The 26,425-nt window shown below is 41.7% G+C and overlaps 2 protein-coding genes across 3 annotated transcripts; one reads left to right on the forward strand and one right to left on the reverse strand.

The window, feature by feature from the left end:
- The first annotated feature begins 879 nt into the window (after positions 1-879).
- herc4 (HECT and RLD domain containing E3 ubiquitin protein ligase 4) lies at positions 880-11,097 on the forward strand. 2 transcript variants are annotated; one of them, XM_053332583.1, is made up of 23 exons: positions 880-1,448; positions 1,537-1,696; positions 1,794-1,870; positions 1,965-2,186; positions 2,290-2,381; positions 3,119-3,249; positions 3,401-3,549; positions 3,774-3,850; positions 3,963-4,090; positions 4,210-4,269; positions 4,935-5,046; positions 5,355-5,544; positions 5,619-5,791; positions 5,899-6,018; positions 6,103-6,201; positions 6,283-6,450; positions 7,257-7,400; positions 7,849-8,015; positions 8,263-8,329; positions 8,428-8,510; positions 8,867-9,050; positions 9,352-9,454; positions 9,548-11,097. In XM_053332583.1, exons 1-23 carry the CDS (start codon positions 1,223-1,225, stop codon positions 9,754-9,756), a joined length of 3,141 nt encoding a protein of 1,046 aa, XP_053188558.1. In that variant the 5' UTR covers positions 880-1,222; the 3' UTR covers positions 9,757-11,097. The 2 variants fall into 2 exon arrangements, with proteins under 2 accessions (XP_053188558.1, XP_053188560.1); XM_053332585.1 differs by having other exon boundaries at positions 3,966-4,090.
- A 153-nt stretch (positions 11,098-11,250) lies between these two features.
- On the reverse strand, positions 11,251-12,600 carry LOC128372490 (cytochrome c oxidase subunit 5B, mitochondrial). Its single transcript, XM_053332586.1, has 4 exons — positions 12,449-12,600; positions 11,765-11,835; positions 11,586-11,685; positions 11,251-11,494 (listed from the first exon to the last, which is right to left on the reverse strand). The coding sequence occupies exons 1-4, from the start codon at positions 12,546-12,548 to the stop codon at positions 11,382-11,384; spliced, it is 384 nt and encodes a 127-aa protein (XP_053188561.1). The 5' UTR covers positions 12,549-12,600; the 3' UTR covers positions 11,251-11,381.
- Positions 12,601-26,425: the final 13,825 nt, after the last annotated feature.

Genomic DNA, 26,425 nt, shown 5'->3' on the forward strand with positions numbered 1-26,425 from the left:
CTCACTGTAGGGGTCAAGCATTCAGACCTGTACTGTTCTCTTGTTGTACGCCACACATGCGCTCGCCCACTCATCGAGAATAATGTGAAGGATGACTCATCTGACCATATCCCCTTTTTATGGGTTTTTATGGTTTTTGCACCACTGAACTCTCAAAAGTGCATTCATCTTTGTAATGAGTGGTTTATGCACTGCCACTCTACTATAACATCCCGCTCTATGTAATTGTTGACAGCCTGTTCTTGCTGACAGTCTGAGCACGTCCTGCATTGACATTCTCAGTCACCTGAGGAAGAGTTGCTCTTCTGTTTTTCCTTACACTAATGCACAAGCATTATGGTGTGTCGTCACCCCCCAATTTCAAACCCTATTCACTGATATCTTTCCCCTAGATCACTGTTCCTATTTAAAGAGCAGCCAGTTGAGCAATCATTGTGACTGAAGCTCCTGCCATCCGTGCCACAACAACAAACCCTCCTTCAAAGTCACTTAGATCTTTTCCTCTTGCCATCTTGATACAAAAAGAATCAACTGGGCCTGCTTTGCGTTTTTATACATGCCACAGAGCATGATGGGATGTTTATTGCTTAATTGTACCATGAAGTGCACCTGTGTGGATGCATCTGCTGTTATTTAGGTTTTTCCTTTCATTTCCCCCCAACTGTATGTAATATAATGGCAAATTAACTTAATCAACGGTCATGACTGATTTGACATTATTTCTGTTTTGAATATTGAAACATCATCATATAAATTACAATAGAGATATGTCGGTTTTTTAATCCATACGCTTTAATTTGAAGAGCCAGGCGCACAAACCGGAAGTGGTTTGTATTTTCAGGCGATAGTCTCTAGCTTAACTCCGCCATCGCCGTTCATTTTTACTGTAGCTTACTTGGCTAATCTGTTTACATGTTACCCGGCCCACTGCGAGTTCATTATTTAGTTGTTTTGTATGTCGTTAAACTCTGCAGACATTAATTTAGCCAACCACAGGGCCTCGTCTGTTTCACACCGAGAGATAACGGTCTGCAAGCTGTAACGTTATTGGGCTAACTTGCCTTGCTAGGTGACACCAGCTCAAAGTGCATCCTGCAGCTCAAACTATGGAGGTCTGAATGAGGTCTGTGAGGTTGTAACAGCCGAGGTATCTCTCGTGTTTCTACAGAGACGAGGATCCTGCTGGCGTGTGTGAGCTGGAGCCAACAAAGACACATCTACAATGTTGTGTTGGGGCAATGCTTCCTACGGACAGCTGGGCTTGGGTGGGATTGATGAGGAGATAGTGGTGGAGCCACGAAAATGTGAGTTCTTTCACGGGAAGCAAGTGTGTGATGTGGGGTGTGGCCGCAGACACACCGCCTTCCTGCTGGAGGATGGGACAGTGTACACCTGTGGCTGCAACGACCTGGGCCAGCTGGGACATGAGAAGTCCAGAAAGAAACCAGGTTGATTTTTAATACATCTTTTTTTTTTAAATCATTATGGCATTAAAATGACTCATCACATTAACACTTTGTCTTTGTCTTGTATTAGAACAGGTTGTGGCTCTGGATGCACAGATCATAGTGGCAGTGTCATGTGGAGAGTCCCATACACTCGCCCTGAATGACAAAGGGCAGGTTTTCTCCTGGGGCCTGGGCTCAGATGGGCAGCTGGGCCTAAATAACTTTGAAGAATGTGTTCGCGTGCCTAGGTGAATTAGAAATGTTATGCTAAGATGATGTCTCACAAGCCACCACTAAAAGAAATCACGTCTAAATCCTTTCTGTCTCTCTCTCTGAAAATGGCAGAAACATCAAGACGTTGTCAGATGTTCAAATTGCTCAGGTAGCCTGTGGGTACTGGCACTCCCATGCACTTTCAAGAGGTGGGGCATGCTTTGCACAACACATAATACAGATTTTTTTTCATTCATTATGTTTTCTTCACATGAATCCTTTTCGACACATCTCTATTCACAGGGGGCCAAGTGTTCTCCTGGGGCCAGAATCGATACGGACAACTTGGGATAGGAATAACCGGACAGAGCATTCCCCAACCCCAAAGCATTCAGTCTCTGCAGGGCATTCCTTTTGCTCAGATATCGGCTGGTGGCGCTCACAGCTTTGCCCTCACTCTCTCAGGAGCGGTGTTCGGTTGGGGGTGCAACAAATTCGGTCAGCTGGGTCTCAATGATCGCAATGGTGAGGGGATAAAAAAGATGTGTCCAAACCTTAATCTGTGAGTGAGCATTCAATCTCTAAATTCAGACTAATTGTATGAAGGGCTTTTTCTTTTTTTTCTCAGATCGGTGTTTCCCAGCACTGCTGAAGTCGCTCAGATCACAGAGAGTGATTTACGTCTCCTGTGGAGAAGATCATACAGCAGCACTGACCAAGGTAACGTATATATTTTTTGTTATGTGTGTGATTAGTGTTAGTGGTGAATTCATAGTTTTACATCTTGGAACTTAATAGTATAATTTTTGGAATTGTTGGCTTTGATTTACATTTTGAATTGTTGAGATATGGAGTCACATGGACTCCACTTAACACAGCTTTACAATGATGTAATGAGCTTCGCAAATACAAACATTTAGATCATCAGTTTCATTTACAGTTTCACTAAATGCTCCAAACGTCATTTAGAAGCAAAGATCAAGGTGAACAATTGAACCGAGGTGAATGCCTCAATCAGACACATTGTAAAACTGTGTTACGTGGCTTTGCTAAGTTCAGTAAGTCAAAGTGAAACCAAGGACCAGCCCTCCAAAATCTAATGGAAGGTTTTAGGGTTTAACTTGGGTAATTGTTTTGATTTCTACTATATAATAATCACCTCTTTTAAATAAGCTCATATCACAGTAATTAAACTAGTTAGTAATGCTGTCATAAATAAAATGACTGAACTACTACTTTGGTGGTTAAACTCATAAGTTCCTCCTTCAGTAGTGCAGTGTGTGTAATATTATATAGCTGATTGTCACTTTTTGGGGATAGCTTGATTGAAATCACAACTCTGATTAAACCCTCTGCGCTCTTTAATCCTGTATAAAGCACAGTTTGCTAACCTTTTTAGCCTCGCAGCGCTCTCGTCCATGAGAAGGTCAAAATAACTGCTGTTGTTGATTTCACAGGAAGGAGGTGTGTTTACATTTGGAGCAGGAGGGTACGGACAGCTCGGACATAACTCTACAAACCACGAAATCAACCCAAGGAAAGTGTTTGAGCTCATGGGAAATGTAGTCACGCAGATTGCATGTGGAAGGTAAAACGTCCTGTTTATTGTTCATTAAATGCAATGTTGCATGCACACTTCAATGTAATATGAAATAAACAGCATGCAGTATTAGTCTGGTGAGAAGATTTGAAATCATACTTAAACGACTTACAGTTCTCAAACTGCTGTGTAACGACAGGCAGCACACTTTGGCTTTCACGCCCTCGTGTGGAAAGATGGACTCTTTTGGGCTCGGGGGTAACGGGCAACTCGGTACACGCTCCACTTGCAACAGAAAAAGCCCTGGCCCTGTCAAATGCGCCTGGGTAGCCTCCAGTGCTCCAACAGGTGAGATGCAGTCAATTAAAGCAGCATAAAAGCATTTCTGATGGACTAGAGGGCAGAAAGAAACTTGAGAGAAGCACACAGAGTAATACGCTCCAGACCTGGCTGCTGATTTAATATCCTGTATCAAAAATATTACATGGTAGACCTTTATTCAGTACTCTACGTGTATTTAAGTCATTGCAACCTCTTTGTTTATTTCTTGCTTTTGTTACGTCACATTACAGAAATGCAACAGAGCTGCTGTGTCAAGAGGATTTATGCTGGAGGAGACCAGAGCTTTTCTCACTATTGCACTGCCAATGTAAGTTTTTATAAACACATGACTTCTGACATTTTGAGCACTCAATTAATAAGTCTGCTTATGTAAGTTCAGACTTGAATATTGAATATTATGTCTTGAATATTTCTTGTAGCAGAGCCTGCAGAACTTGGATGACGTAAGGATACAAGACCCCAGCAGGAGACTTTGCACCTTGAATGAGGACATTATACAGAAGTGGCTGAATCACTCACCAGGAAGAATCCCGCTGGAAGTCTCCAAGTAATGTCTCCTCACATGAACTTGAACCGCATATTATTGGATGAGTCGTCATGGTGCTGTAATGTCTTATTTGTGAACAGCAGTCACACTAATGACTTGCCTTTTATAATTCCCTTTAGTGAGATTGACCTCGTGTTCTCCTCAGCAAGCTGCCTCAATGGATCGTTTCTGTCTACGAGGTAATCACTATTTAAATGGAGTCAATGTTCATCCACAGTTGGGTCCAAAAGTCTTAACCCGTTGCTAATGACTTTGTTTTCATTATGGTTAAATCCAAGACATTTTCTTCACTGATTTTAAATTATTTTCAGACTATCTAGAGCTAGTATATGTTACATTTGATAAGTCTAGTTAATTAGTCTTATTGCCATAACATATATAATGTCAATCTATATTTATTGCACATTTTTAATATAATTGCATCATGTTAAATTGATTGTTTATTTTGCTTATGTTGTTTATATTAATTATAAATGAAAATAAATGTTTATATGTTTTATATGAATTATGTCCTCTGTTTTCAAATATATTAAACAGAGGAAGTGAAAATGATTAAAATCACCGTATTCATGTTTATGCAGTAACACAGCAGCTAATAACATCACATTGTTGCTGGTTGTTATGGTAACACAACATGCTTTGTAACATGTGAATTTTGCAGGTGCTGAGGACAACATTTCTTATGAAGGATGCTGACTCAGTGCTATGTTGTAGTATGAAGCTGTAGTCAGTGTAGTTGTTGGATTGGATTGTACAATAATGAGACTCCCTCATGTATGTAAAAGTAGTGGGAGAGTGGCCATCTTGGTCTCAGTCTCATTAACTGCCTCTCTCTTTTACACAGTCATCCAGATCACTACAGTACCAGCAGTAAATGTTCAGGGGTGGATATGAACATGGCTCGTCTCCTGTTACACAGAGTGATTCAGCAAGATCACCCAGAGATCGCTCAGCAGGTCAGTGGTCAGGAAGTAAATGCTTTAGTCAGTGCACCATATCCATGTCTGTTAGTCTCTCTACTAAAGTGTCAAAAATGATGCTTAATTATACTAACATGTAAACATATGGTGTATATATGCTGTAAATGTACAACATACAATCCTCCTCCACACAGCTATCATTCCTCTAATAGTGGCAGCATGTATTTTACTTCCCACTACCTCCTTTTATCACAGTGATTTTAAAACAAGCACTAAGTCATGTGGCCAGTTCAGATTATTACCAGACCTTAACAGATCTGCATACTGTCTTCTGTCACTCTCAGATTGCTGCAAGTCTGGAGAAGAACCTGATTCCCAGACTAAGCAGCTCTCCTCCAGACATTGAAGCCTTGAGACTCTACCTCACTCTCCCTGAATGTCCTCTCTTCAGCGACAGAAAAAACTATGTGACCATCGCTATCCAGTTTGCCAAATCAATCATCAGCTTGAAAGATGCTCCACTGAAAGTTCTAGGTAGGACCAAGAACGATTTTCATACATGCAGTTTTTTCTCGTGTTTGACATGTTTGGTCTTGTATTTGCTTCAGGAAACTGGTGGTCCACATTTGAACCCCCGTTCTTCCAGCGGCTGGTAGAGTTGTACAAAGAGGTGGTGGTCTATCTGCTCCAGATGCACAAGGTGGGCATTCCCTCAGTAGAGCAGAGAATTTTCACCTGTTTCCTGGAAACGTCCCTCCGACTCTTGGAGATCCTGCACATGGTGAGTAATGAGAAAATCTATGAATTTGTGTCACCACAGCTGTTTTACATCATGCAGTGCTTTGCAGAACAGAACTGTTGATGACGTGAATTTTCCTGTTGCCCCAGGTGAGCGAGAGAGCAGGACACATAATACAGTACGATAAATTCTACATCCATGAGCTGGATGACTTGATAGACATCAGAAATGACTACGTCACATGGGTTCAGAGGCAAATGTACCCAATGGTGAGTCTACTGTTGTTGTCAGCTCCACTTTTCTCTTTGTTACATTTGTTTATGATTCATTAATTAATGTCTCTGTGTCTTCAGGGTCATGATGGCGTGGTGACTCTGTGCAGGTATCCTTTTGTTTTTGATGCCCAAGCAAAGACCACACTACTTCAGACTGATGCTGTCATACAAATGCAGGTAATGCACATTCTCTCTCTAATTTTTCCTTCCCTCATTCGATCCTGAAACATAATAAGGGAATTATTATTATATTGATAGATGGCGGTGGACCAGGCACAGATGCAAAACTTCAGCTCCATGTTCCTGCCCGCCGTGGAATCTGTAAACCCATGCCTCATCCTCATCGTCCGGAGGGAAAACATTGTTGGAGACACCATGGAAGTTCTCAGGAAGTCCAAGAATGTTGACTACAAGAAACCACTCAAGGTTCATTTACTGGATATTTTATGAAAGTGATTATTACTTTTAGCTCCCCCAGAAAATGTTGTTTTTGCTCATCTCCTGTGGTGTGACTTGTTTCTGTGCTGCAGTGACGTACATGTGTTCTTTGACATCACTGTTGGGTGTGGTCAGAGGTGAAAGAGGCTTGAAACCAGGTCTTTGAAGCCAATTTGTGGCACAAGTGGCCAAATTGTGTAATTACAACTCTACGTGACCGAAAAAGACTTTTGTCCAATAGACTTGCATTGTGAAAGAGACATCTATTAATCAGTGGATGCATTTTTTTGAACGAAATTATTGGTTTCACTATTAAAAATTGGATCCATTTGGCCCAATAATATTTGGAAAGTCCACAAGAGACACACAGTTTAATTGTTTTATCCCCATTTAAATTACCTGAAGGGGTTAAACCAAAAGTTGCCAATGCACTTGATCTGTAGGCGCCACAGATTTGGAAGCTGTGCGAAAGAAATCAAACCTTTTTGGCTTCATACACCACTGAACATCTTTCATAGGAATGAACAGGATGCTGCCTCTGATGTTGTATCCAGAGAAACACTCGTTTTTAGCCTACTGTTTTACTCTTAAAGTTTAAAACTGGGTAAGATTATGTGCAGCTTGATTAATTTAAGGAGTCATACAAAACAATACTGATTGTACTATCTGTCATTCATGGATGAATTCTTTAAATATTGCTATTACTTTCCTTTTCCCGCTTCCAAAACACATGTTTACAAAGGTGTTAGTTGAAGTTCAAAGTTGCTATAACTTTCCTAACCTGTCCATGGCAGGTGATCTTTGTTGGAGAAGAGGCAGTCGATGCAGGAGGTGTGAGAAAGGAATTCTTCCTGCTGATCATGAAAGAGCTGCTGGATCCCAAATACGGCATGTTCCGTTACCATGAGGAGTCCAGGCTCATCTGGTTTTCAAACAAGGTACTTCACGGTGTGATTGACCTTCATACCCTCACACTGCTATAATATCACTTACCACTATGTAGAAGTGCACTCTGAAACAACCTCAATAATGGGGACACTGAAGTGGTCTTATGTGAATTGGTACAATTGAATGTCATATCCTGTTTAGAGCTAACCAGATAAATGAAATCTTAATCAAGTATTTTCTAGTTCTTTTTAGATAAAGATAATAAGTATAATAATAATAATAATAATAATAAGTACACACACTATTTGGCCTTAGTAATATTACACCAGTGTATAACTGTATTTATCAACTTTATGACTAGAGAGATACAAATGCATGGAAACCATGATTGTCACTCATAGATGGATTTTACAGTATATTCATGTCAGTGTTTTAAAGCAGACAATGTTACTCTGTGTGATATATGTTGGACTGACAGTCAATGAATGTTTCTTCCAGACCTTTGAGGACATTGACTTGTTCAACCTAATCGGGATCATCTGTGGTCTGGCCATCTACAATCTCACGATAGTGGAACTCAACTTCCCGGTGGCCCTTTATAAGAAGCTCCTGAAGAGGAAGCCGACATTAGATGACCTGAAAGAGCTAATGCCAGATGTGGGAAGGTCAGATCAAGGATCAGTCATCTGAGGTTTCCATTTATCATGTCTATATGAATGTCAGTTTGCCTCAGTATCACTTTTGCTGCACCTGAAATGTTTTCTTTTAATATTTTAATTATATTACCACACAAACTATGTCGATTGAAAGATTTTTGAAATAGTGTTGAGTATTAGTAAGTTAATCGTAGTCTAAAAAAAGTACCAAAAATATTGTAAAATATGTGTTTCTTTTTTCTGTCTTTTAAACTAGGAGTCTGCAGCAGTTACTGGACTATGCAGAAGATGACCTTGAGGAAACCTTCTGTTTGAACTTCACAGTAAGATGATTGTCCCCTGTGGAGCATTAAGAATAGAACTAGTTGTGATATCTGCATACTAAATCAGCAAAATCCAAACGTCTGGTTTTTTTTTTTAGATCACAGAAGAAAACTATGGTGCCACAGAGGTTTTGGAACTAGTGTCTAATGGCGAAAACATCAATGTTAATAATTCAAACCGGTAATATCAAGCTTTTCTTGGATGTTGTGTTAACCAATAGAAAATATTGCTTAAGAGCCAATTGTTTTTTGAGATGGTCTTCTGAAACACACTGTCTTGATGGTTGCACCAGAGGAAGGTTCATTATAGCAACTATATTTTATATATATATATATATATATATATATTTTTTTTTTAAATAATAATAACTATGAAGTTGTTCCTAACCTTTTAATCAATGAATCATTTCACCTCAGGATTCACTGTAGTCTCTTTATTGTTTGCTAAACTCTTTCAGTTTTAGCAATCCAGTCATGTGAAATTAACAGAAGTCATATTCTTTTTCATCAGTGTCTTTTTTTCTTTTATTCCTCTAGGCAGGACTTTGTCAGTGCGTACGTAGACTACGTTTTCAACACATCAGTGGCTCCACTATTTGAGTGCTTCTTTGCAGGCTTCCACAAGGTGTGCGGTGGCAAAGTTTTGGAGCTTTTCCAGCCTAACGAACTGCAGGCCATGGTGATCGGCAACACCAACTACGACTGGACGGAGCTCGAAAAGGTGTTGGGAATGGAAATATTTCAGTGATTCATTTTCAAGCTCGACAATGTAATCTTCAGAAAGGGACAATAACAATCTATCATGCAGGACCTGATGACAAAACTAAGTATCTAGAAATGTATCAAATATTTCTACTCTTGGTACACTGTCTTTTTTTATCTCTCATATCTCATCTGTCAGTGGATCATAAATGTATATATTATACATGCAGACACCTCCAGTTTTCAGTAAAAACTTACACATTTTCAAAGTTGGCTGAGTAACTTGAAATGGCACAAATAACTTTTTGTTTTCATTTTAGAGTACTGAATATAAAGGGGAGTACTGGGCCGACCATCCCACCATCAGGCTTTTCTGGGAAGTGTTCCACAGTCTTCCTTTAGAAAAGAAGAAACAGTTCCTCTGTAAGTGTTGCTCTTCATACATGACGTGTTAAAAATGTTAGAGAAGCTGTTGCTGCAATGAGATGTAATGAAAAATGTCTCTCGTCTCTTCAGTGTTCCTCACAGGAAGTGATCGCATACCCATCTTGGGCATGAAAAGTCTGAAACTGGTGATCCAGCCCACTGGCGGAGGGGAGCATTACTTACCTGTTGCACACACCTGTTTCAACCTGCTGGACTTGCCCAAGTACACGAGTCTAGAAACACTCCGCGAGAAGCTTCTACAAGCTATAGATCACAATCAAGGCTTTAACCTGGCGTGATAGAGCACAGATATAACTGGAACCTCAACTCCAGACTGTTGATGGCTACCACATTCCCAAATGATGATGTTTAGCAGACTTCTCTGAGTTCTGCTAAAGGAAATGAACATTGGATGGAAAGAAGAGGTGGCCACATGACACTACAAGTGATTAAAAGTTGGATGTCTTAGACGTTAATCTTGACTTCGATTTTTCAGCTTTTTTTTCCCTCCATGCCATCACAGTATTTGTTGCGCTATTACAAGTTGATTCACGTTTGATATTGCTCTTGTAGATATGCTTTTATTAATGTTTGGATATGACAAGTATGATGAAGCAAACTACTGTTACTTACAGTACAGGGCATGCATACAGCAACATAAATACCTGTAAAATATAATCAAATGCAGTAGCCCTACCTTTCTGAAGCTTGCAATGGAATTTAATGTAATAATGAGATGTTTCTTTTATGTTTATACTGATGAAAAAATATATCAGAAGCACTTCAACCTAACCTAAGCAAACACTGTCGTCTTAGAAATGGTCAGATTTAAATCAACACCTCTTTTTACATTTTAAGCTTCACTGTGGTAGTAGTTACTCCGTGGCTACTGCAGTGAATCATGCAGTATTTTGCAGGAACTAATGATGTTGTGTCCACTCCCTGTGCATTAAAATGTTTGATTCATTATGTTTGACATAAAGTTCTGTTGTGATGTTTGAGAAAGAGCAGTGCAAAGCGTTTGCTTTAGATGCTGAGTGGATTTTCTTGGCTGTAAGCTTTAAAACAATCCACAAATAAAAACTTAAGTGCAGCCATTGAAATGTGAATTACTGTTGGGAGAAACTACTGAATGATGAATGGCTGATTAGATTTGAGTTTACATTATTACACTATTTGGCTCTTTAAAAGCAATTTGTACATTCACCAATCACCTTGGGACTGTGCCGATGTACGAAGAGTTTTCATTCATTTTTAATACTGTCAGTTACAAAGCTGCATACTGTGAGCATATAACAGTGATCCATTGAATTTACAGTAAAGGGTCAAACATTTACAAGACAATGCTCTTCAAATGATGTGATGATATGGCCAAGACAAATTCTTAATCTACTGTGTAATACAGAAATAACTGAAGTCAGTGCATTATTTCTAGTATTTTATCAAATGCTGAAATCAATGAAACTAGTTCATATTTTTGGCTTTAATAGATTTCCTTGCTCTTTGTCACAGCTTAATTGATTTTAACTTGTTAACTTATCTGATGAAAGATTTCTGCACACTTCGATCTGTGCTGTATTCCCTTTATTTTTGAGCTTTCGTACTGTCAGACCTTCACCAAAAGCTTAAATGAAGTGAATACTGCATATATCTAAGTATGCAGATATCTCTTAAATCAAGTTTGGACCCGTCCATAACCTCATAAAGACTTAGTTGGGTGGAGCAGTGGTCATCTTGCATAACCTGTTTGTTTATTAAAAACCTAACAACAGAATTCTATTGAGACAGTCCAGTTCAGGCACACATTTTAATGCTACACTGTACACATGAAATGATATGCAGACATTGCAAGTATATGGCCATGAAGAAGGCAAATAGGTACGATACACCATTTATACAGAGCTTTTTGGTGTTGAGTTCAGTTTCAGTGGGGCAACTCGTGGTGGACCAGTTTGTAGTGGGAACCACAGGAAGGACAGCGCTGGCAATCTCCCTCATGAAGCCAGAACCACACTATAGCAGTGTTGTCTTCTTCACCTGCAGACAATTATATTATGGTAATCATGGTTTATCATCTACACAGTCATTTTTAAAAAAACAGACCATTCCTTTAATGTGTACTACTTACACACGCAGCCCACCAGCCTCTGGGTTCCAATGCATGGTACAATATGAGGATCTTCCTTGGTTCCACCATACTGCTTTTGCTTCAGTATACTGTAGGGATCCTGCAATGTGAATATGAATAGAACAGGTTCATACTGTGTAAGAATTAAAGAGAGCACTTGCACTTGTACAGTAGCCTACCTTTCCCTGTTTAAAGGCCTGCAGGACACGTCTCTCCAATCCAGCAGCCTGTTCCTCATCTGTTGGTATGCCTGAAAATTACATACAGCAAAGTTTTATTTGACATAAAGGGTCATTATAAATTTGAAACCACCTTCAAAGTCGCCATGCCAGCTTGTGCCCTGTGCACATCACACTCGGTCACTGGGTACCACCCACACCAACCAACCACTGTCCTTTATCAGGATACTGGCACCACACCAACAGACGCCTGCCAAAGAAGGTGGGTCTACCAGAGGCCTTTCCACTAGTTAGAATCCAAATGACCTTCATTATTTGATTTTAACACTGTGGGCGTATTGAAATTGAGCTTGTCCGTGGTACATACTTTTTTTTAACGCCACATAAAGTCACCACAAAGTTTATTTACTGAAAACAAACAAAGCAGTATTATCTACTATCTGTATATAACGCAGCACCAGTGGAGTGGTAGTTGGTTAAAGTGTTACAGACGCCCTGTATGATAGTGTATGGCGTTGTAGCCACCTAACTGCGTAATAAACTAAAAATACCGCTTGATACAGACTGCCAGTGAAGCCCCCTCAAGTTCCCAGCCTATACACATTGATAACCGCTGACAGGGAAGCTTTCACTTTTCAATCCATATGGGCCTGTTTAAAATGTCGTTAATAATCCAACTCTTACCTTTCAGAGTGCCCATGGCTCGGTGTGACCGTGTAGCCAACACATAGCTCCTCAGCTGCAATGTTTTTGTACAAGTTCGAAGGAGAAGTCGTCCTGCCATCCTGGTCTCACTGTCAGGTTACCGCGAATGACCCGACACAGCGAGCCGCGGACTGAAATGACCCCGACAACCGTGTGAGTGACAGGTGGTTTGGGCCAATAGGAGCAGAAACACAGCTGCATTAACCAATGACAGAGGGCAGCGCGAGGAACAGGTGTAAAATATCATATACAGACATGGCGAAAATCACAATAGGTCTATTTATTTTTATTGGCTTTTCATTGGATTTGTTTGTATTGATTTAATCCTATTGAACAACCGAGAGATTCACTTAGTAACGTTTTTTTGGAGAAGGTAAGGCAAGGCAAGGCAAGGCAAGGCAGTTTTATTTGTATCTAGCGCATTTCATACTCAATGGCAACTCAATGTGCTTTACATAAAACAGAAAAACATGTAATTTGAGAAACATTAAAACATACAATTAACCCCCCCCCCCCCCATAATAAAAACAAAGTACAGGAAAATAGAAAGACATAAATAAAATGATCGCAACATAAATTAATAAATTAGCTTTAAAATCATTAAAAGGACATAGAGTGCAAATTAAAGATTAAAATGCGAAGTGCTTTAAAAGAGCTCAATCATAAGCACAGGAGAAGAGAAATGTTTTTAACCTGGATTTAAAAGTGTTCACAGTTGGGGCTGATTTCAGTTCTGCTGGTAGTTTGTTCCAGTTGTGTGCAGCATAACAGCTAAAAGCTGCTTCACCATGTTTAGTTTGAACTCTGGGCTCAACTATCTGACCTGAGTCAGTAGATCTCAGAGCTCTACTGGGTTTATATTCTACTAACATGTCATTCATGTATTCTGGACCTAAACCATTCAGTGATTTAGGTACTGACATCTTGTTGGAAATTTCACAACAAATTGCAAAGCTAAAGTCATTACACACATGAACTGGACACACACAAAGAGAGAAAGAAAAACCTCTAAGTTATATCCAGTGTCGCAATAATTGGCTTGATTGATAGCTAGTAGATGACTCAATAACTACTTTCAACCATGGGCCAACTTGTTATAGCCTAGATAACAAAATAAATACAAAACGAAACAAAACAAAAACTCCAAACTGAATGCAAATCGTGTAGGGAAAATACTATTAGTGCTCTTCTTAATTAATCATCATAGTAAAACTCTGGAAATTCCCTGTGCCAGACTCGGGAATTATCAAATAGGCTGAATAAAACTTAAATATCTATAGTTTCCTTGGTGTCAAAAAGTCAGATTGGCAAAACACAGCGTTGTAAAGATTAATTAAATGAAAAATTAAACTCACACTTAAATCACTTCAACATTGGTATTTGAATTAACCTCATTTGTATGATTGATATACTCCAGTTGGAGGCGATGTCGGTCAAACAGCTCCGTTTCTGATGGTTCAAGTTATAAATAAGAAGTACGAGCATTAATGAAGCAGTTTTAACTTGTAAAGAAATGATGTTCTTGTGTATCTGTGATGCAGCGCTGCCTGTGATAAATAGTAGTTGCTTCTCTTGTCCAGGAGGAGGCAGTGTGGGACAGACTAAACTGCATTGGTTTGGGAGGTTTGTTGCAGTGGTTTCACATGTAAAGACGTGAGGTTTGAGCGTGTGTGTCATCACAGCTGTTTGTTATAAAGTGTACAGAGTGTAAAAAGACTGGGTCCCGCTGTATTACTCAGGCTGCACTACAGCGTCTATTCACAGGCGCGATCCTACTACTGAGCGGCACGGGGGCTTTGACCTGCTCCGTTTCCGACCTGGGCCGGTGCACCCCTCCTTAGACGACCTGGTAGTCCCGGGCTCCCCCAGGAGCACCATATCGATACCGAACTTAGTGCGGACACCCGATCGGCATAGTCCACTGCAGTTCAGAACTCCTGAGCTCAAACGATCCTCCAGCCTCAGCCTCCCAGTAACTTGGATTACAGGCGCGCGCCACCGCACCCGGCAAGAAATACCTGCATTCACCGGGGTTTTGGAGTTTAACGACGGTGACGTCACGAACACACTGCAGGGCATCGAGCGATGAAAGAACGGCTTGCAGTGTTGAGGGTTCATCAAGCACAAGTTTCCCAAAGATCATTCACTGATGAAGACTCATGTTTTTAATCATGATTTATGGATTTATAACGTGTCTTTATGTCTGAATGCTGTTTTAATTATATGTTCATGAGGAATTCACTGATATCATCCTCCTCTCTCATGTCCTGTAGCTTATTGACAAACAGTGGATTGCTTACTCTTATTTTCAGTGGTTTTGAGTGATACAATAACCTAGTGGTAGGCAAAAAGTGGTGCTTGGACCAAATCCAGCCCTGCAGTAAGAATATTTGACTCTGTGATGAGAACTTTCATGATGTACATCAAATTTTTACATCATTTTTCACAAAAATTCTGTAAATAACACATTAAACAGGCTACTGTAAATCCTAGCTATATGGTGATATAACCTTTGTAACTGCCCACATGTCAGTTCATTTAATTCTCATTTATTTATTTATTTCTTAGTTCCTACCTGCGTTTCAGTTGAGGCGGATGCATTGTTTTGTATTTGTTTCTACACGGTACAAATTTAGTGACACACCACCTGGCAGGGCATGGCAGGGAAACCACACGGTTGGTTGTCTCCACACTCGGTAAAGTTGATATGAGTTGAGTTACGACATTAAAGGTAAATAAAGAAGACAAAGACAGAAGAAAGGACAAGATTCAGCCCCTTTGGTAGTGTGCAGCCTACGAGGTGTGTTTTATTGGTGTATATGTGTAATATTATTAAGCTGCTAGCTCTGAATTAGCGCATGTATTTACCAGATTGTTTGTTTACTTTCATCTTCTTTAGTTCTCACGGGTTGGTCGGTGAATAAATTAAACCCTGTTTTGAAACGAGCTCGGGTCTCATGCTTTACTATCGAGAGGAGCTACAGTGAGAACTCGACTGCTTCGCGTGAGTAGCCGAGGAAACGCCGCTGGAGCACGGTGATCCACGGGCGGGATGAAGCTTATCTACGTTGCGGGTGCGCCGTTTTATTGCCGTCCTCACAGCAACCAAGGAAGCAGCCAGGAGGCTTAAGGTGTTATCGTGTGGATTTGAGTGAATAAAAGACCTTGAGTGCCTTGCACAAGAGACTTAAACATTTTTGCATTTTCAAGTTGTACTTACCTTTCACTGCTGAAGTCTGTTGACATTCATTGATGCAAATAATGAGTAGTGTTAATCGATAGTTACACTGTAAAAAATGTGTCAAAACAAGTAATGTTAATATTAAGATAATAGCGCCACAGTAATTTAAAGGCGCATTGCAAGTGTTTATTACATTTCTAACTTACCTGTGCTAGAGTTAACACTCACTGGTGGTAACAAGAGTATAAGTGAATAAGCCAAACTATTGAACAAAAAGGCATAACTATTGCTACATGTTAAAACTGAGTTTGATTCAGCTACGCTAAGGTTATTTCAGTCATTCTGTAAGTAACTACAAGGCTAAGAGTAGTATCACATTTAAATCTAACTGAAGTAATCAAAGTAAAATGTCACACATACAATCTTTCTCTGAGAGTGAGAGAAATGGTGGTGGTGAAGACATACAGCAGCATGGAACAGACACACAACCACAAGCATCTGAAGGCATCGAAGCTGCTAACCAGGCTTCTTCGTCAGAGCCACAAAGAAGTCAAAGAGCTCGCAAGTTAACGGAAAAGGGCCAAGAATTGCACAAGGAGCAACTTAAAAGGGTTGAACACCGTTTCATCAAGAGCTATGACAAGTGGAAAGCAGTCATTAAGGATGCTAAAGGAGTGCTGAGTGAAGAGTGCCCAAACAGCCTGCTGCATGAACACATTACTAAGGTGAATGATGCTGCAAATGACCTGAACGATGTCTATGAAGAGTTGAGACACATTGACATTCCAGACCCTGACACACGTCGCAGAATAGACACCTGTGAAGCAGTAACAAAGACAATAATTAAAACTGCTAAAGGTTATCTACACACAGAAACTGATGAAGATCAAGGGATTGAAAAACAAGACAGCAAAGAGAGAGATGGAGAATCTGTGTTTAAGTCTGCAGCATCAGATAGAACAAGCATCTCTCACCATACCAAATCCATGTCCGCCAGGTCTTCAGTTCATTCTCGAAGTAACTCAAAGGTCACATCCAGACGCTCAAGCCAGTATTCTGCTCACAGACGGGAGGCTGCTGCTGAAGTCGCCGCCAATGAAGCTGCTTTGCAGGTACTGTTAGAGAAAGAACGTCATATCAAAGAACTCGAACAACTTGAGGCAGAAAATGCAGAGAGGCAAAGGGCACTAGAGGCCAAGCGACGAGAAGTGGAACGATTGGAGACAGTGAAGAAGTTAAAGGTTGCCAAGGCACGTCAGAAAGTCTATGACGAAAATGAATGTTCAGATGATGAAATAGATCAACTGCTCCATCAACGTGTCTCCCTAAAAGAGAAGGAAGAAATTAAAGATGAAAGTAACCTGTCTCAACGTCAGCCTCCACCACAAGCGGTGACACTGCTAGGGAGAGAAGACAGCACAGCAGCTCTTGTGAGAGTGTTTGCAGAGTCCATCAGTGCAAGTCGTCTTCCTATACCTGAACCAACAATATTCAGCGGTGATCCACTCAGATTCAATGACTGGAAAGTTTCATTTCAGACACTCATTGACAGAAAAACCATACCAGGTGAAGAAAAGATATATTACCTGCGAAAGTATGTGAGTGGCACAGCCAAGAAAGCCATAGAGAGCTACTTCCTGCTAGGCACAGAGTCAGCCTATCATGCAGCATGGACTATCCTAGAAGAGAGATATGGCAATCCATTCCTCATCGCCAAAGCTTTCAGGGACAAGCTTGATTCATGGCCCAAGATAAACTCCAAGAGCAGTGTGGAACTTCAAGAACTTGCTGACTTCCTCCGCAGCTGTGAGGCAGCCATGTTTCAAATCAAGGGCCTTGAAGTACTCAATGACTGTAATGAGAATCAGAAGATACTCGCTAAACTTCCAGATTGGCTGACCTCTAGATGGAATAGGAAGGTCATGGAAGTACAAGAGCAAAGTCACAAGTTTCCAAGCTTCAGCAACTTTGTTCAGTTCCTCACACGTGAAGCCAGAATCGCTTGCAACCCAATAACATCTCTCCATGCTCTCAAGCCAAGTGAAAGTGAGAAGAACAAGGTTTCAAGGAACAGAGCCCCTGGAGCAAAGGTGCTAGCAACAAACTCAGGTGAAAAAACTGTTGTTGCCAGTTGTGCTTTCTGTGAGAAGGCAGGTCACAGTTTACTCAAGTGTTACAAGTTCATGGATGAAACAGTCTCTTCACGAGTTAAGTTTGTTCAGGAGAACAAGTTGTGTTTCGGTTGTCTACAATCTGGCCATCGCTCAAAGGAATGTGAAAGGAGACAGACCTGCAACATATGTGAAAAAGGACATCCAACTTGCCTCCATGACAATCGCACTAAAGAAAGAAAGATGCTAACAAGGGCTAATGGAGCAGGTAACCATGACAAGTGGAAGGACGGAGGCATTGAACGACGACCAGACAAAGCAGTGAGATCCTCATTTGAAGCAATGTCAAACAGAGTCATACAGAACATAAAAGACACTCATACATCCACTATCATTCCGGTGTGGGTGTCAGCCACAAGTGAGCCTGATTGTGAAATTCTTGTGTACGCACTTCTAGACACACAGAGTGACACAACCTTCCTCCTTGAAGAAACTGCAAAGGCTCTGCGCACAAAGAATGAACCAGTTCAGTTAAAGCTGTCCACCATGGCTTCAAGAAACACCATCGTGCCATGTGAAAGAATTACTGGCCTGCAAGTAAGAGGATTTTACTCAAACAAGGTAATTCCTCTGCCAGTTACCTATACAAGAGACTTCATACCTGCAAATAGAGAACATATTCCCACACCAGAGACGGCTAAAGTTTGGCCTCACCTTGAACACATTGCAGCTGAGATAGCTCCTCTTCAAAGTTGTGATGTTGGCTTGTTAATTGGCTACAACTGTCCTCAAGCTCTCGTTCCAAGACAGGTGCTGCCTGGCGAAGGAAATCAGCCGTTCGGACTGAAAACAGACTTGGGCTGGAGCATTGTAGGCTATGGCAACTTCTGTCTTGATTATGGAGATGCAATAGGAGTAAGTCACCAAGTTGTAGTGAAGCAAGTCATTCCAGATTGTCAGTTGGCTTCAGACGTGACAAGTGAAGTGCATTATGTCTGCAGAACACAGATCAAGGAAATAGTCTCACCTGTAGATGTCATTAAGGTCCTCGAGTCTGACTTCGTCGAAAGAGCTTCAGATGACACAAGCATCTCACAAGAAGACCTTCGATTCCTGTCGCAGATGCAAGGGAGCATCCGGCTCAACGATGATGGTCACTACGAGATGCCGCTACCTTTCAAGAAGGAGAGACCTAACTTGCCAAACAACAAGGTATGCGCCATCCATCGTCTCAGATGCTTAGAAAGGAAACTGAAAAGAAATGAACAGTACTACAAGGACTACAAAACCTTCATGGATGACATCATAGCTCGCGGAGATGCAGAAAGGGTTCCTGAAGAAGATATCAACAAGACTCCAGCGTGGTACATTCCCCATCACGGGGTGTATCATCCGCAGAAGCCCGGAAAGATCCGCGTCGTCTTTGACTGTTCTGCAAGGTTTCAAGAGACTTCCTTAAACGACCATCTACTAACTGGCCCGGAGTTGACAAACAACTTAGTCGGAGTCCTTTGTCGTTTTCGTAGAGGTCCTGTGGCGATAATGTGCGACATCGAGCGCATGTTTCATCAATTCTGTGTGAAGGCAGAAGACCAAGATTACTTGCGTTTCCTTTGGTGGGAGGAAGGAAATCTGGAAGCTCAACCATCTATCTACCGGATGAAAGTCCACTTGTTTGGAGCAGCTTCTTCCCCAGGCTGCGCCAACTTTGGACTAAGACATCTTGCTGATGAAGGACGGGGAAGATTCAGTCAAGACACAGTTCAGTTCATCAAAAGAAATTTCTACGTTGATGATGGGCTGGCAAGTGTCACATCTCAAAGGCAAGCCATCCAACTAGTGAAGGAAGCTCGAGAACTCTGCAGCACAGGCAAACTCCGGCTGCATAAGTTCATCTCAACTAGTGAGGAAGTCATGGCCACAATTCCTAAGGAGGAATGTGTTGAGGCTGCCAAGGATCTGGACATGGCGCTGGGTGAATATCATATGGAAAGAGCTCTTGGCATTCAGTGGTGTGTGACCTCAGATGAGTTCCAGTTCCGAGTAGTTGTCAAACAGAATCCACTCACCCGAAGAGGAGTCTTGTCCACAGTCGCCTCAATATTTGACCCACTGGGATTTGTAGCACCGTTCATCCTGGTAGGGAAAAGGATTGTCCAGCAGATGTGTCGCGACAAGCTCAGTTGGGATGACACCTTACCTGACGACCTTCGACCTCTGTGGGAATCCTGGCTCCTAGACCTGAAAAACCTGGCTGGTGTGAAGATCCAGAGGTGCTACGTTCCACCAAACTTCGAAGTTCTGCACTATGAGTTACATCATTTCTCCGATGCCAGTGTGTCAGGATATGGAGAGTGTTCATATCTCAGAGTGATCAGTACATCGGGTGAAGTGCACTGTACTCTAGTCATGGGAAGGTCAAGAGTCGCTCCTACTAAGGTGACCACCATACCAAGACTAGAGCTGTCAGCGGCAGTAGTGGCAGTCAGAGTCAGCGACATGCTCAAAAGAGAGCTTGAAGTGGATTGTGTGCAAGAAGTCTTCTGGACAGATTCAAAGATTGTTCTGGGCTACATCAGTAACGAAGCCAGAAGATTTCATGTGTTCGTAGCTAATCGTGTAGAACGTATCAAACAAAGTACAGAATCTGCACAATGGAGGTACGTTACTTCGGAAGAAAACCCGGCTGATCATGCCTCAAGAGGTCTCTCAGCTGACCAGCTGTTAACATCTAACTGGTTCACAGGCCCAGACCTGCTTTGGCAGAAAGAGTTACCAACTGGAGATGTCAAGGTGGGAGAGATCCCAAGTAGTGACCCAGAGCTCAAGAAGGCCCAAGTTTATGACGTGCAGGCAAAGGAGGTGAGGTCACTGTTGGATCGTCTACACAAATTCTCAGATTGGTCAAGGTTGGTGAAGGCCATTGCTAGATTAAAGCGCCTTGCTAGAGAAGTCAAAGGTCTGAAGTCACGGTCCTGTGAAGCCACAAGCCTAGAGGAAAGGAGGGAAGCACAGTTAACCATAATAAAAATGGTTCAAGAAACAAACCTCTCTCAAGAGATCCAGTATCTCCAGCATCATAAGGAGACACCACCGAAGTCTAAGCTGCACAGACTGAGTCCATTCCTGGATGATCAGAGTATCATCAGAGTTGGAGGCCGCTTGACTCATGCTCCCTTACATCCACATGTAAAGCATCCGGCGGTTCTTCCAAGAGACAGTCACATCTCATCATTGCTGGTCAAGCACTATCATGAAAGAGTGCACCATCAAGGCCGGGGAATGACCACAAATGAGCTCCGTTCTAACGGCATATGGATCCTCGGATGCAGCCATCTGGTCTCATCCCATATCTACAAGTGCACCAAGTGCAGGAAATTCAGAAGAGGTTTGGAACAACAAAGGATGTCAGATCTTCCTGTAGACCGAACAGAAGCAACACCACCATTCACTTTCTGTGGCATGGATTGTTTCGGTCCGTTTTACATCAAGGAAGGGAGAAAAGAGTTAAAGAAGTACGGACTGTTACTCACCTGTATGTGCTCCAGGGCAATTCACATTGAAATGCTCGATGACTTGACCTCGGATGCCTTCATTAACGCCCTGCGTTCATTCATTGCCATTCGTGGAGCAGTGCGGCAGATCAGGTGTGATCAGGGGACAAACTTCGTTGGTGCGAGGCGAGAGTTTGTTGAAGCATTGAGAGAGATGGATCAAGAGGAACTCAAGGAGAGGGGATGCGAGTTCATCTTTAATACCCCAGCCTCAAGCCACATGGGCGGAGTCTGGGAAAGACAGATCCGCACCATCAGAAGTGTTTTGATGTCTATCCTAGAAGAGTCTGCCAAACAACTTGACTCCTCCTCTCTACGAACATTCCTATATGAGGTCATGGCAGTAGTGAATAGCAGGCCACTGACTACAGATAACCTGAATGATTCATCCAGTCCAGAGCCATTGACACCAAACCACATTCTGACCATGAAGTCCACAATCATATCACCTCCCCCTGGGAAGTTCATCAGGGAAGACCTTTACCTGCGGAAGAGATGGCGTCGAGTTCAACTCCTGGCCAACAACTTCTGGTCACGTTGGAAGAAGGAGTATCTTTTACATCTCCAAAACAGACAAAGGTGGACTAAGGATCGCAGAAATGCACAGGTCAACGACATTGTTCTTCTGAAGGATGATGGGATACCACGAAACAGATGGAAGTTAGCCAAGGTCATGCAAGTTCATCCTGGGAAGGATGGGAGAGTGAGGACGCTCACGTTGTTACTCAGTGATCCAACACTGGATACAATGGGAAGACGCACTTCCAAACCAGTCTACCTGGAGAGGCCTATTCAGAAGACAGTTACACTGTTGGAAGCAGACTAAAGACCGCAGTGTACCATTCTCGCACTCTCAGTGTTATTAGCTGGCCTTATTGATTGTTATTGACTTGTTACATGATAGTATTTGAAGTAATGTTCATATACAGTATATATGTCTCCCATAAGTCGTTCTAAGAAAATCACTCGTGATTTGGTGGGAGTGTAACTGCCCACATGTCAGTTCATTTAATTCTCATTTATTTATTTATTTCTTAGTTCCTACCTGCGTTTCAGTTGAGGCGGATGCATTGTTTTGTATTTGTTTCTACACGGTACAAATTTAGTGACACACCACCTGGCAGGGCATGGCAGGGAAACCACACGGTTGGTTGTCTCCACACTCGGTAAAGTTGATATGAGTTGAGTTACGACATTAAAGGTAAATAAAGAAGACAAAGACAGAAGAAAGGACAAGATTCAGCCCCTTTGGTAGTGTGCAGCCTACGAGGTGTGTTTTATTGGTGTATATGTGTAATATTATTAAGCTGCTAGCTCTGAATTAGCGCATGTATTTACCAGATTGTTTGTTTACTTTCATCTTCTTTAGTTCTCACGGGTTGGTCGGTGAATAAATTAAACCCTGTTTTGAAACGAGCTCGGGTCTCATGCTTTACTATCGAGAGGAGCTACAACCTTGTTACATCTGATGCTGCCCCGGCAGGAGGAGAGGCATTCAAACTATGGTTGTGTCATGCAATTCAACAGTGAAGGTGCTGAAATCAAGTCTAATGAACCTACGAGAAATGAATGTTTAATGTGTGTTAATTTCTACAATTTGAGCCAGAACAGACAAAACATTTGTTCTTCACCAACACAAATGTACGATTAGAATAGAAATTTACTATAAAAATCAAAGGATTTTGGATAGAGACCAGCCAATGTGACAGCCATCAATTGTCATTTTTGCCTAACACTAGCTTATAGCATCAGCAAACCATTGAAATTGAGAGTAGGCAATAAACTACAATAATAGAGAGGAGGATAATAAGTGAATTTAAAGCAAAAATGTGAATATTAAGTGTGAATCGATGCATTCAGCTCATGTTTTAGTACACACCAAACAGTTCACAGTTTGACAAGAAACTCACAATATTTTTATGAATGCACAGAAAGAACAACCCAGTGATTGTTAAGAAAAGTGTCTTGTAAGTTGATCTGTCAGTTTGTAATAGCTAATTGCCAGGAAGTAAAACATGCAGAGAAGGCCTGATGTGTACAAGTATTTATTTATTCCAATATTTATTGGTCTCATTGGCCAGTCTCTATTAAAAGACATGTTATTTTTAATACAGAATTTCTACTTATATTAAATGCTTTGAATGTTGGTGCAGCTGCTCTTTGATTTACATTTAGATTGCAGATTGCAAGGGTCAGCAAGAGATTCAATCATGTGTCATTTAGTTGCGGGAGGGGGATTGTGTTCTTAAAAAGATTTTTCAGTGAATGATCTTTGGTAAACGGTTGTGCTTGATGAACCTTCAACACCACTAGATACCGCTGCAGCGTGTTTCCTGGTGACGTCACCGTCGTTAAACTCCAAAACCCCGGTGAATGCAGGTGTTTGTCACCGGGTGCGGTGGCGCGCGCCTGTAATCCAAGTTACTGGGAGGCTGAGGCTGGAGGATCGTTTGAGCTCAGGAGTTCTGAACTGCAGTGGACTATGCCGATCGGGTGTCCACACTAAGTTCGGTATCGATATGGTGCTCCTGGGGGAGCCCGGAAGTACCAGGTCGTCTAAGGAGGGGTGCACCGGCCCAGGTCGGAAACGGAGCAGGTCAAATCCCCCGTGCCGCTCAGTAGTGGGATCGCGCCTGTGAATAGACGCTGTAGTGCAGCCTGAGTAATACAGCAGGACCCAGTCTTTTTACACTCTGTACACTTTGTAACAAACAGTTAACCCATGCACGCTCAAATATCACGTCCTTACATGTTAAACTACTTCATGTTCAGCAACAAACATCCCAAGCCAATGCAGTTTAGTCTGTCCCACACTGCCTCCACCTGGACAAGAGGAGCAACTACTGTCACTCAACAATCAATACAGCAACACAGATACACAACACTACAGGCTATACTGTTCACTATTACAAGCTTTTCAAAGCAGAAAAAGCAGAGACAAAATGCTGAAACATAAATAAAATATGTCCACAATAATGTGGGCAAGACATTCAAACCCACAGAATCTTCTTATCACAAAAATTGAAGTCAAACATTTAGTTGTCAGGTTATTGTTGCTGTTGTTATGTGTGTCTTTCTAATATCAGCAAATATGTGAATATTAAGTGTGAATCGATGCATTCCGCTCATGGTTTAGTACACACCACACAGTTCACAGTTTGACAAGAAACTCACAATATTTTTATGAATGCACAGAAAGAACAACCCAGTGTTTGTTAAGAAAAGTGTCTTGTAAGTTGATCTGTCAGTTTGTAATAGCTAATTGCCAGGAAGTAAAACATGCAGAGAAGGCCTGATGTGTATAAGTATAGTACCGATGTAAGCAAACCATAATGACTAAGATTTATCCCAATATTTATTGGTCTCATTGGCCAGTCTCTATTAAAAGACATTTTATTTTTAATGATAAATTTCTACTCATATCAAATGCTTTGAATGTTGGTGCAGCTGCTCTTTGATTTACATTTAGATTGCAGATTGCAAGGGTCAGCAAGAGATTCAATCATGTGTTATTTAGTTGCGGAAGGGGGGGGTTTAAAAGATTTTTCAGTGAATGATCTTTGGTAAACGGTTGTGCTTGATGAACCTTCAACACCACTACATGCCACTGCAGCGTGTTTCCTGGTGACGTCACCGTCGTTAAACTCCAAAACCCCGGTGAATGCAGGTATTTCTCGCCGGGTGCGGTGGCGCGCGCCTGTAATCCAAGTTACTGGGAGGCTGAGGCTGGAGGATCGTTTGAGCTCAGGAGTTCTAAACTGCAGTGGACTATGCCGATCGGGTGTCCACACTAAGTTCGGTATCGATATGGTGCTCCTGGGGGAGCCCGGAAGTACCAGGTCGTCTAAGGAGGGGTGCACCGGCCCAGGTCGGAAACGGAGCAGGTCAAATCCCCCGTGCCGCTCAGTAGTGGGATCGCGCCTGTGAATAGACGCTGTAGTGCAGCCTGAGTAATACAGCGGGACCCAGTCTTTTTTACACTCTGTACACTTTATAACAAACAGCTAACCCATGCACGCTCAAACCTCACGTCTTTACATGTTAAACTACTTCATGTTCAGCAACAAACATCCCAAACCAATGCTGTTCAGTCTGTCCCACACTACCTCCACCTGGACAAGAGGAGCAACTACTATCACTCAACAATCAATGTAGCACCACAGGTACACAACACTACAGGCTATACTGTTCACTATTACAAGCTTTTCTGTCAACTTTTAAATGAATTCGGCGGAGAAAAAATGCTGAAACATAAATAAAATATGTCCACAATAATGTGAGCAAGACATTCAGACCCACAGACTCTTCTTATCACAAACATTTAAGTCAAACATTTAGTTGTCAGGTTTTTGTTGCTATTGTTATGTGTGTCTTTCTAATATCAGCAAAAATGTGAATATTAATTGTGAATCGATGCATTCAGCTCATAGTTTAGTACACACCACACAGTTCGTGGTTTGGCAAGAAACTCACAATATTTTTATGAATGCACAGAAAGAACAACCCAGTGATTGTTAAGAAAAGTGTCTTGTAAGTTGATCTGTCAGTTTGTAATAGCTAATTGCCAGGAAGTAAAACATGCAGAGAAGGCCTGATGTGTACAAGTATAGTACTGATGTAAGCAAACCATAATGACTAAGATTTATCCCAATATTTATTGGTCTCATTGGCCAGTCTCTATTAAAAGACATGTTATTTTTAATGATAAATTTCTACTCATATCAAATGCTTTGAATGTTGGTGCAGCTGCTCTTTGATTTACATTTAGATTGCAGATTGCAAGGGTCAGCAAGAGATTCAATCAAACGTTATTTAGTTGGGAGGGGGGGTTAAAGATTTTTCAGTGAGTGATCTTTGGTAAACGGTTGTGCTTGATGAACCTTCAACACCACTGGATGCCACTGCAGCGTGTTTCCTGGTGACGTCACCGTCGTTAAACTCCAAAACCCCGGTGAATGCAGGTGTTTCTCGCCGGGTGCGGTGGCGCGCGCCTGTAATCCAAGTTACTGGGAGGCTGAGGCTGGAGGATCGTTTGAGCTCAGGAGTTCTGAACTGCAGTGGACTATGCCGATCGGGTGTCCACACTAAGTTCGGTATCGATATGGTGCTC

This window comes from Scomber japonicus, chromosome 14 (genome assembly GCF_027409825.1).
Source record: "Scomber japonicus isolate fScoJap1 chromosome 14, fScoJap1.pri, whole genome shotgun sequence".
Taxonomy (NCBI): Eukaryota; Metazoa; Chordata; class Actinopteri; order Scombriformes; family Scombridae; genus Scomber; species Scomber japonicus.

What these genes read in the sequence shown, in the direction of transcription:
- herc4 (XM_053332583.1), top strand. Translation starts at nt 1,223, where the DNA reads ATGTTGTGTTGGGGCAATGCTTCCTACGGACAGCTGGGCTTGGGTGGG. An exon ending in TGCTCCACTGAAAGTTCTAG is followed by an intron (nt 5,545 to 5,618) that starts GTAGGACCAAGA and finishes TATTTGCTTCAG; the next exon opens with GAAACTGGTGGTCCACATTT. An exon ending in ACTACAAGAAACCACTCAAG is followed by an intron (nt 6,451 to 7,256) that starts GTTCATTTACTG and finishes TGTCCATGGCAG; the next exon opens with GTGATCTTTGTTGGAGAAGA.
- LOC128372490 (XM_053332586.1), bottom strand. Translation starts at nt 12,548, where the DNA reads ATGGCAGGACGACTTCTCCTTCGAACTTGTACAAAAACATTGCAGCTG. An exon ending in AGCCATGGGCACTCTGAAAG is followed by an intron (nt 11,836 to 12,448) that starts GTAAGAGTTGGA and finishes TGTAATTTTCAG; the next exon opens with GCATACCAACAGATGAGGAA. An exon ending in AGGCCTTTAAACAGGGAAAG is followed by an intron (nt 11,686 to 11,764) that starts GTAGGCTACTGT and finishes TTCACATTGCAG; the next exon opens with GATCCCTACAGTATACTGAA.